This window comes from Erythrolamprus reginae, chromosome 3 (assembly GCF_031021105.1).
Source record: "Erythrolamprus reginae isolate rEryReg1 chromosome 3, rEryReg1.hap1, whole genome shotgun sequence".
NCBI classification, from domain to species: Eukaryota; Metazoa; Chordata; class Lepidosauria; order Squamata; family Dipsadidae; genus Erythrolamprus; species Erythrolamprus reginae.
In genome coordinates, this window is record NC_091952.1 from 98,898,750 (window position 1) to 98,910,796 (window position 12,047).

General features: G+C 37.4%; 1 protein-coding gene across 1 annotated transcript in view; it reads left to right on the forward strand.

Moving 5' to 3' along the window:
* CACNA1E (calcium voltage-gated channel subunit alpha1 E) overlaps positions 1-12,047 on the forward strand; it is a 377,710-nt gene that overhangs the window by 352,335 nt on the left and 13,328 nt on the right. Inside the window, exons 43-46 of the mRNA XM_070746282.1 lie at positions 187-293; positions 4,693-4,801; positions 7,225-7,353; positions 11,804-11,984. Coding sequence (XP_070602383.1) covers positions 187-293; positions 4,693-4,801; positions 7,225-7,353; positions 11,804-11,984 — 526 coding nt within the window. The remainder of the gene's footprint in view (positions 1-186; positions 294-4,692; positions 4,802-7,224; positions 7,354-11,803; positions 11,985-12,047) is intronic.

A 12,047-nucleotide genomic window follows, 5' to 3' on the forward strand; every position in this document is an offset into this window, starting at 1 on the left:
AGGAGAGCAGAGAAATAAATGGAGTTGCTTTATTCATGAAATGATGCATTTAATGAGAGTTATTTGTAATGACTAAACTTCTACCAGAAACCAGAACAGACACTATGGACGTTTTAATTCCACATGTTCATTATGTCATTATTTTACCTAATTGAAACTGCAGTCATTTTCTCTTTCTTAACTCAGAAAAATGCCCCAATGTTCCAGCGTATGGAGCCTTCATCTCTTCCTCAGGAGATCATTTCCAATGCCAAAGCTTTGCCTTATCTCCAGCAAGACACAATTTCAGGATTGTAAGTGCTGATGTTTGAATAAACAATACTACTTTGGTTTTTGTATTCCTAATAATCCTAATCCCTTTTTCAATCTTACTCAAGAATCTTACTCAAGATACAAAGCTATAATGGTAGGAAATCTATACAGAGAGATATTACAAATAAACCCAAATATCCTAACAATAAATTATGAGGGAATAGAAAGTAATTGTGTTGGTTAACAGAAACATTTTCAACTACTGAACTCACAACTTAGTCACATTTCATTTTGATTCTTATCCAATCCATTCCTCCATTAAAACTCCATTAAACCTTTCACAGTTTTGGTCTATATTAAAGCATACTTCTATCTCTGACTGAGTTCATTGAACAAATTACCCAAGAGTTTACTTTGTTTGCTTGGAACTCAGTGTATTATGAAAATCCAGCCATGGTTTATGATTTAGTATGAGAGGATGACTCATAACACTGATTTATTCAATAAATCATACGTGAAGTTACAGGCTAGTGCAATGTGCCAACCAACCCAAATCTGAATATGGAATAATATTTTCAAATGAAATGTAGCATAGGAATTAATCACGGAACCTTTTGGTGAAGATTATAAGCACCTCTGGAAAGATTTTCTATGTTTCAGCCATTTCTGAGCCAATTTTGACAATTAAGTAACAGTTCACCTTAACGAGCATTATGTTGACTTTAAATATTAGGTTTAGAAACAAAAACATTAATGCTTGTGATCAAAACAGTATTTTGGTAGAACCATCTCATTTTTTAACTCAATATCTATCCTGTCTAACTATCTCACTATCATATTTCTTGACAAAACTAAGTTACAAACTTATAAGCATTTCTTATTTTCATCCTCAAGAATTAAAAATGTGTATATACTATCAATGCAACATAAGCGTATAATTTGTTTGGTTGCTTTTGTTGTAAATAAAAAAAAATGTTGTTATGATGGTTGGTCACACAGTCAGCCAGATGTTTACACTGGATATGGCATTTTTACCCCTCTATCAAGTCCTTTTCCACGTACCTGGAATAGGAAGATGATGTCACTGTTAAGTCTCGGGTGTTATGTGGCTTCTTTCTTTTTTATTAGTTTGACTATTTTCTGGCCCTACCAATTCTCTCTTGCAGGCAAATGGTATTTCTTTTTTAAAAAAATATGTCAATGCACCTTTATCGCTACTTTATTATGCCTTTATGGGTATTCAGTCTGTTTAGTTTTCTTGCAATTAACTAAGCAGTCCATTGCTTCATTACCTTCTTTACAGAGGTAGCCTTTACTTTCTTTTGTTGTCTTCTCAATGCTGGCTTTGTATACATTTATTGTTAAGGTTTGGTCTTATGCAACCAGAATTAAGAAAGAATCTCTTCAACTTCCCTGCTCCTAGCCATGTGCTGGGCCTTGTTATTATATATGTCTTCTATTGTTTTAATGTTCTGGTCATGTAATACTTTGCCATATCTGTTTTTTTAATCTTTATTTTGTCTTTCTTATAGGTAAATTTGGTCTCTCTAGTGCAAGGGTAGGCAAAGTTGGCTCTTCTATGACATGTGGACTTCAACTCCCAGAATTCCTGAGCCAGTCACACTAGCTCAGAAATTCTGGGATTTGAAGTCCACATGTCATAGAAGAGCCAACTTTGCATACTCTTGCTCTAGTGCGTCCTTCATATATTCTTCCAATGCTCTTTCATTTTCTGCAACTTCTAGTGCACTCGCAACATTTCACACCCACCTATTGTTCTTGGTAAATAGAGTATGGATGAAGGACATGATTCATTGGCATTATATTTCGGGTCTTCATATCGAGGTCTTTTTAGCTCTGCTTGAGTCCAGTCCATTATTCCAGCTGTGTATCTAATAATTGGAATTGTCTCAGTGTTAATTGCCTTAATGGTGATTTTGGACTTCAAGATTTTCTTCACTCTCATGATCTATTTACTTCTAACCTTCTTCTTGTCTCTAGTGCTCTTGATGTTGTCAACTTGAAAGATTCCCCCAAATACTACAAGTATTTGTAGTGATTGTCTTTCAAACTCTTGATGCTATTTCCATAGAGCATTTTGATTTCTTCAGATTTCCCTATTTTTCCCTTGTTAAGGATGTCACATTTCATCCAGTTCAAACTCCATTACAATATCCTGGCTGTGTATATGCACATTGAGCGTTGAGGAGTGATTCTATTTCAGATGGTGTTTTTCCATTCTGATCATTCACATAAAGGAGACATGATAGCTTGGCAGATATTTTTGATATTTGATAGTCATGGTATGATTTGTTCAGTATTGTTGACAGAGGAATCAGTGCAATGACGAACAGTAATGGTGAGAAAGAGTCTCCTTGAAAGATTCCTCTGTTGATATTAATCTCTCCTAGAACTTCACCACTAACCAACAACTGTCTATTCCTTTGTGTGTCTAATCTTTCATGAAGCTTCTGATGCTTCTACTGATTCCTGTTATTTCTAGGCACTTGATTAATCAATCTTACAGCAGGGAGTTGAATACCTTCTTTTAAGCAATTAAAGCTACATTCAGGTGGGAAAAACTTGTTTTTTCAGCTAGATGCTGTTGAATTGTATCAGCTACCACAGCAGTTTGCATTTTGAAAGTTGTTGGTAAGCAGGTAATTGACCTGTCCTTGCCTGGTGCTTCCTCTTTTGTTGGATCTTTCATTATCACCCCACTGGCTTTCCGAAAAGCCTTGAAAACCTGGTTCTACTGGCAGGCCTGGGGACCCTGAGTAATTGACACTTCTTGATTCTGGCCCCAACATGATATGAATTGGGTTGTATGACATGGTGTGACTGCATGATTGAGATTTTAATATTGTTTTTATATTGTTATAATTGTTATATTGTTAGTACAGTGATACCTCGTCTTACAAACGCCTCGTCATACAAACTTTTCGAGATACAAACCCAGGGTTTAAGATTTTTTTGCCTCTTCTTACAAACTATTTTCACCTTACAAACCCACCGCTGCCGCTGGGATGCCCCGCCTCCGGACTTCCGTTGCCAGCGAAGCACCCGTTTTTGTGCTGCTGGGATTCCCCTGAGGCTCCCCTCCATGGGAAACCCCATCTCCAGACTTCCGTGTTTTTGTGACGCTGCAGAGGAATCCCAGCAGGGGAATCCCAGCAGCGCAAAAACGGGCACTTCACTGGCAACGGAAGTCCGGAGGTGGGGTTTCCCAGTGAGGGGAGCCTCAGTGAAATGGCAGCATCACAAAAACACAGAGGTCCGGAGGTGGGGTTTCGAGGACTTCGGTGTTTTTGTGATGCTGCGATTTCACTGATGTTCCCTTTGCTGGGAAACCCCACCTCTGGACTTCTATTGCCAGCAAAGCGCTCATTTTTGCGATGATGGGATTCCCCTACTGGGATTCCCCTCCAGCATTGCAAAAACACAGAAGTCCAGAGGTGGGGTTTCCCATGGATGGGAGCCTCATGGGAATCCCAGCAGCACAAAAACGGGTGCTTCGGCTGGCAAAAGGGGTGAATTTTGGGCTTGCACACATTAATCACTTTTCCATTGATTCCTATGGGAAACATTGTTTCGTCTTACAAACTTTTCACCTTAAGAACCTCGTCCCAGAACCAATTAAGTTTGTAAGACAAGGTATCACTGTATTTTTATTGTTGTAAGCGAGTCCTTCATGAATGGGTGGCATACAAATTGAATTAAATACTAACAATATAATAAATAAATTAGATAGATTTGTCAGATAATAACCAATGTCCAATTTCACTTCCTTGAGTGACTGTAGACCAGTCAGGTATTTTAATAAAAACAATAAGAATTGATGCTGATCAATTCTTGAGCTTCCTTGCAGTTTCTCCACCACTTCTGCTGTTATTACAAGTTCTTTTATTTCAGCTTCTTCTTTTTTTTAATTCTTAGCCACCACTTTTATCAAGCTGCATTATTGTTGTAGTTCTTATTCCATAGCTATGCCCAGAACTCCACTGTTTCATCTTCATTAAGTGTTGCTGCATTCTCTCCATTGATGGATTGGTAGAACGTTTCTAGCTTGACTGATATTGGAAATTCTACATGTTGTGCGTAATTCAAGCTACCTGTCTGCTGATCTTCTTGGTTGTCACTGTTATTTATTGCTTTATTATTTCTAGTGCTTCAGAAGGATGGGCAAATAACAGCAATGTGTTTTCCTAAAATCTTGCAGGGATATATGAAGCTTTCCCCTGGAAAACAATTTTATGGCATGTTCATTTCTGACATTGCTAATAATTTGCTCACTTATTTTCAACAAAAGCAATGTCGTTCATTGTGAAATATTTTCCCCCCTGGGACTGATGTCTTATTTGGAGGAGGTAGGAAAAAAAAATAGTGAAAGTTACAGAAAGAGGTATTCTCTTTTCATTTCATGTTGGATTATCTTTATAGGGCCAGCCGTAGTGGGTTCCCCTCTCTGAGTCCACTCTCTCCCCAAGAGATATTCCAGTTGGCATGTATGGATTCAGCCCACGGAGAGTACCAAGAACGGCAATCTCTGGTAAATCAATGCACCATTTATTAAAAACTGCTCCTTTGTTCTTCATTGATTTCAGAAAAGCATTTCAAGTGGAATTGTACCTGTACTGTTGAAAAACCTTTTTGATTGCAACTGGTGTTATATTATTGTATTATATAATGATATTACATTGTATTATTATAAAATATATTGTACAATATATTGCATGCAGTATATTGTATATACTATTATACAATGCATATACAATATGGCAGTGATGGCGAACCTTTTTTTTCCCTTAGGTGCCGAAAGTGTGCATGTGTGTGCTCTCGCGCATGCATGAGTGCCCACACCCATAATTCAATGCCTGAGGATGGCGAAAATGGCCTCCTCTGCCCCCCGGAGGCCCTCTGGATGCCTGAAACAGCCCATTTCCTAAATTTTGATGGGCCCAATAGGCCCATTTTTTGCCCTTCCCAGGCTCCAGAGGCAAAAATGCCCTCCCCCATCTCCCTGGAGACTCTCCAGAAGCCAAAAATGCCCTCCCAGAGCCTCCGGACGTGCTGAAAATCAACTGGCTGGCACACACATGCATATTGGAGCTGAGCTAGGGTAACAGCTCGCATGCCCGCAGATATGGTTTCGCGTGCCACCTGTGGCACCTGTGCCATAAGTTCGCCATAACTGCAATATGGAATTATATTCTATTACGTTATATTATCGTATGATATGTTATACAAGTTCTATTAATTTTACTAATCTTACTTTATTTTTTTGCCTAGATTTTAGGAAGCTTCATATTCCCAGAAAATATGTTTGTCTTTGAGACTTATTATCCTTTTTTCCAAAGCTATTCTATGAAATATAATATTGAAACGGGTCTTTCCAAATAGTTTAATCATTATGTAACCCTGAAATGCTGGTAATCCTAGAAAGAGATCCTGGTAGCTACATTTAGGTCTTTGTAGAACGTTTGATGGAACTTCCACAATAATAATGTGTTGCTTCCTCATTGGACATTAACAGAGAAGATTTCTGGTAGGCAAGAATTCCTAGGAAGAATAGATCTACTGTAGTAACATACATAGCCATTACTTTTGCTAGCAGAATTTAAAAAAAATTTAAAAAAATATGGATTTGTTTATCATCAGTTTAATCTCTCATATCTTCAAAAATTGGTCACTTATTCCATGATAGTTTCATTGCTGAAATTTTGGTCACCTCATATATAATTCATCAAATTACTGCTCAAATAGATACTGTAGTATCTATTTAATTATGAAGGCATAATACAGAACTTACTATCTTTTCTTGTTAGATTTTTCTTTGTCCTTATGGATTTCTAGCAATCTAGAATTATGTAATCTGTGGAGATGTTAAGAGACACTTAACCATTTAATAATAGTGAAAGGTCTACAGTTAAACTTTTAATGATGAGTAAGCGTTGCTGGAGGTGTAAATATTGTAAGTTATAAAGAAGTATATATTGCAAATATTTAGTAAAATAAGAATATTATATAAAATATACTCAATTATCATCGAGCAAGTTATATTTTAAAAGTACTTCTAAATGTTAGATATGCAATTTTTAACTGAAAAATGAAATTTTATGTTACAGTTTTTAATTCTAATTATAATTTTACTAATTGGTTTGTTCTCATTGCATATAATCATTTCATCAGGTGGGTTGTTCAATGATAAATAATAATAGCTAATGCTTTGGAGCTTTTGTTCATTTTGTCTTCAATGCTGGTGTTCATATTCAAAAACCAAATTGTTGAATCACATCACACAAATGTGGATTACATGCCTCCGATCCACACTTGCAGCCACCTTATTACCTGGTGGGATTCATGTCTGCATATGTAAATGGTCCATGTGTGTGTGTGTGCACATTTGTGCACCACTTTTGTTGAAATTCAATGCTGTATAATTGTGCATTTATGTCCACTTTTCTCTGTGTGCTTCTCAGAGTGTTGCACTCTTATCTATAAATTTTGTATTACACGCACACACATACATTATGCCTCCTTAGACTTTTCTGTGCTTGAAAGGAACAGATAGACAATTTTTGTCAGACTTCTGTTTGGAGACTGATAACTTATTCCTAATTTCTCTTGATTTAACAACAATAAAAACATCATTGAGCATAACAAAAGACAAACAGTGAAAGCATTACATAAGTGTCTAAAATTCATTTTGGGGATATTCCTGACAAAGCTTTTACTGATGACTAAATAGATGGATAATTGATGGAGGGAAATACACACACACACATACCACACCTATGATTCAGCAGGCTTTAAAAATCAGATCACTGAGACATTGGAGCCAGATTTAAATCAAAAAGGCACTTTCATCTAATCGTGAAACCGGGCTTCTTGGATAAAAACAGTGCCAGCACAAAATGGCGAGCAGTATAACCAAATGAAATCCCATGAGTTTGGCTGTGTGTTTATTTCCAGGAGCCAGAAATTAGAGAGTTTAAAAGAGTGCAGCCCTCTAACTGTGGCAGTTATCTCCCGGTGGATACTCAGGAACGAGCTGTATCTGGGAGGGCTTCTTCCATGCCACGCCTGACTGTGGATCCCCAGGTAAAACCAGGTGAAACGGTGACTGACAATAGGGATATATCTTCCTACAGGAGGTTGTTGCTTTATTTGAACAGTGAAAGAGATTGAAATATGTCACTGATACCAATTTGATTGGCTCCTTATGAACGTGGAACATTCCTTTAAGTCCAGTATTACAGATTCTGAACACAGTCCCCCAATGAAACAAGAAAGACTCCAGTCCTGTTTTATGGATGGAAGCTGGAATATCTATTCTGGGAATGTAAATCATTTTTTCTTTCTTTTTCTGTACACAAAACCATTGCACCAAAGACAAATTCCTTGTTGTCCAATCACACTTGGCCAATAAAGAATTCTATAAAGAATTCTATTATAATTAACTCTTATCTTATTTTGCCCAGCTACCACCTTAATCAGTCTATAAACCTTTTTCCAATACTTCAGAACCCTGGACAGCAGAGATTTGAGGGAGCCATCTTCCTGTTCTATTTCAACCTAACCTATTGTTGATTATAGCAAGAATCTCAAAACCATTTGAAATCAACCTTTTAACCCTTCTGTCATCTGGATGTATTTTTCCCTTTAAACCTAGCCACTTTCTCTTTCAAGCCTCATTGTCCTAATATATTTGTCTACATGCCTGCTGCCTAGCATTCTGTCCTGGTCAGTCTTGGCCATAATCCATGTATTTGTCTGTTGAGCAGATTTTCTTTTCTGTTTGTCTGTCTTGTAATCAGTTTTGATTAACAGAGAGATAAAATACCTTCTCAGGTTTGTAATAATAATTTATACAGTTTTTCAATGATTCAAGATTTCAATATCTCCTACCATGAAGGCACCTGGGCTGGATAATTCTCTCGTTACTTGCAAAAGGAAATTGAGAAGGAAATAATGGCCTGTTCCAGACAGTATCCATGTTCTGGCGTAAAGATGGCCCACATACTGTTGACCTCTTATTACCCATAAACTCCTGAGACGAACTGAAGCCAGTATAAATGATCTAACCTGGAAGTAGTGTTTTCTTTGGGATAAGATTTTCCATATACACAAGGTCAGTCTCGCAGAGGAGGAAAGGAAGTGAAATTCCAGTTTGCCTGATTCAGAACTTCACTTTCCTATCTGTCTGCAAGACTTTTTGTCTCTATGATCATTGTTACTCTGACTGCCAAAACGTTGAACAACAACGTTCCTGGACAGAGTAAAATAGGGCAGCATTTTTCATACCTTCTCATCTCAAATAGATTTTGCAGATTTATTAGATTATTAAATTATCAATCTGATATTGATATTGCATCACACAATAGATCCATTTTTTTTTCTTTTGTCGCACTGTTTGTATGATACTTTCCAGTTGTATAAAAAGCAAATGTTTCCCTACCTTGAAATTCCAGTACTTTAATATAAAGAAGGCTTCTGTGGAGCATTGCTTTGGAAAAAGTAAGAATTGGTGGAAATGAGGAAAATAGAAAGTTTAAGATTCAAGAAACATAAAAACAAGAACAAGCAGATAAAACGGTCAGGAAACAGGCTAAGAATGGATACTGTGAAATGGCTAGTTAGATGAGTAAATAAATAATATTAAATAAAGTTTTATTTTTATTAAGTACAACAAAGGTCTAGTATCATAGTGATAAATGTGAGGCTGAACTGTTCCAGTTGAGTCTGCAAGAGTGAAGCCATAAAAATAAAATATTCTCCATATGAAAGAAGTACCTAGGATCTAGAACTCAGGTGTTAGAAGGAAGACTAGAGTAAAGCTCTTTTTCTGGCAATATGTAATTTTTCTGTGCATAGGCAAAGTTTGTATGTGGAAAACAATTCGGTCATGTGAATTCTAAGCTACAAATTGAATTAATTGGAATGATAGATTATTACTTTGAATTAATACAACTCAGATAGCGTAATTAATTCCCAGGAAAAATAGATCATATAAGGGTTATGATTCAGATCATAATCTAAATTTTGGGTGGCTTTTAATTATACAATAATACCCAATAGCAATTTTGGACAATGAGCATTCTGTTCTGTTGCAAAAGTTGCAGTAGAATACCTTTTTCTCCTTTGCTTTCTAGCTTTTCTTCCCCTTCTTAACTATCCCTCCTTTCAATAGACTTATTGCAGTTCAGGTTTTTTTTTCAAGATTTAATTTTAGCTGGCAAATCTATTCCTAGATTAGCTAGAGAAAGCTATTGTCCTACATGAGTATAAATATCCTTGCAAAGTGAAAAACAACATTCTGTTTCCCTGAAGTATTTCCCCTTTTAAAACTGATTACTTTTTTTAAAAAGTGAAGATTCTAAGTCTTACTTTAAGGTTAATAGGAGAAAATGTCAGTTTGGTACAGTGGTTAAAGTATTGCAGATTCAAGTCTGCCCTCAGCCACAGAAGTTCATGGGATGACTTTGGCCTAATTACTCTCTCAGTCTAAGCTATCCCAAGGGTTGTGAGGAATATAGGGAGGAGGATGTTATGTATAATACTTTAAAATCCTGAATATTAATCAATGAATCAGTATGCAAGGCACATAGACTATGCTAGGCCATATTATAGGCCTGCTAGAAGCCATTAAACCTTTCTCTGCCATTACTGACCTCTCTCAGTAGGAAAGAGTGAATGGTTCATTTCAGAACATACTTAAAATTAATTTCCAAACACCCCTAGAGTGTATTCCATAATTATGTGAAATTGTTTGGCTTATATTCATTCAGTTCAAAGGAATAGCTCTCTCTTTCAGCATAAAACCATTATGTTGTGTGGATTTAACACCTAATCTAACAATCTCTCTCATTTCAAGCAGATTGAAAATTATTGTAGGCCAAGCTGTCGAATCAAAATTCTCAGTTCTTGTTTTTAGTCAATAGATCTGGGATGAGATTTGAGCAATGAATTAGATGACACCAAGGACATGGCTAACATGGGTTCTGGTCTTCATGAAAAGTGAATAGAGTTCCCCAAAAAGTTGATGATGCTCATGTACTAGCCTATTCCTGTTGCAATTGCAAGATTTGGAGCAAACCTTCTGTTGCTGTAGAAACAGATGCGTTTTACTCTATTGTGTTGAATGGGACGGATAGAGGAACGGTGTCTTTGTTAAGACCACAGGAAATATGTGTTCCCTGATGGTCTTAGGTGACCCCTGTAAAAGGGTTGTTCGACCCCGAAAGGGGTCGCAACCCACGGGTTGAGAACTGCTGCTCTAGATGAATATTAGAAAGGATGTTCCCAATCCAAGCTCTGGTGGGATCTATTCAAAATTGGAAAAAAGGGACCCCAACACGAGAACTGTCATCCCAGAGCTTTACCACCTTGATAAGCAAGCCAAATGCTTTCTGTATGGGAACCGGTTTTGGTATCAGCTAGAAACTAGGAGAATGCCAGTTCTAGTCCCACTTTAGGCATGAACACCGGCTTGGTAACTTTGAGTTAGTCACACTTTCCAGCCCAATCCACTTCACAGGATTGTTGTGGAGAAAATAGGAGGAGGAAGGAGTGTTAGGTATATTCACCACCTTGAGTTATTTATAAAATTAATAAGAGGAGGCAGATTTGCTGCTTGGCGTGAAGGTCATAGAACAGTGTGATGTAGTCAGTTACTGTCCAGTAGATGAACACTGATATGTTGAAACCTTTGTGAGCTTTTACTAAAGGAAAGCAAGTTTTGATTGACTTTTGGTGCTCTACGAACACTACAGACTAACAAAAGCTAAATATGGCGATCCTCATATCATCCTGATCACTAAAATAGAGCAGAATGTTCAATCATACATTCAAATTCAAATCTTCAATGCAGAAGCTTTGGGCTATGCAAAGCCTGATCATGTGAAAGTTCTCATTGCCTACCTATAAAACTGAATTTGTTCTGCTTCTACTTATTTCATTACTCACATGAGCACAAAGATGCAAAGATCGGACATGCTGTAGGTCCTAGGGGAAGGCAAAATAGAAAAGCTTATATTAGCCAAATCAAATAGTAACAAAGGTGTTATATGCTCCAAACTAGGAAGTGGATTTCCTTCATTCCCTGAGGTATTACAATGTCTTCATTTTTGGCCAAATGAGATAACTCCCTAAGAGATTAAGTACAGTAATCCCTCGCTACTTTGCGGTTCATCTTTCGTGGATTCGCTATTTCACAGGTTTTTTTCAAGGGGAAAAGAACGCCAGGGCAGGGAGGGTTGGTGTATGTATGGGGAAACTGCAGTGGCGGCCTTCTTCAGCCCATATGGTAACTGAGAGAAGCTGGTCTCTCTCAGCGGTCAGCAGCAGTGGTTTGTTAACATACAGGGAGGATTTAAAAGTCCAAATATTAGTTAAATACATGAAAAAATATATTTCCTCTACTTCGTGGAAATTCATTTTTCGCGGGTGGTCTTGGACTGCACCCCCACGAAAAACTAGCAAATCTGGTTGCTGAAACCATCAACCACTTGCCAACCTTTAATCCTTCTTCCATTCTGGGATGCATTTCTAGGTAGTTACAGATCCTGGCTCCATGAGGCGCTCATTTTCTACCATCCGAGACAAACGGACAAATTCCTCTTGGCTGGATGAATTCTCAATGGAAAGGAGCAGCGAAAATACCTACAAGTCTCGTCGTCGCAGTTACCATTCTGCGCTGCACCTGTCTTCACGCCGTCCCAACACAGACTCAGGTAACTGAGGGTGGATGGGACTTTTTCAAATACATCTTAAGGATGAAGTGAGCGGGACTCTTC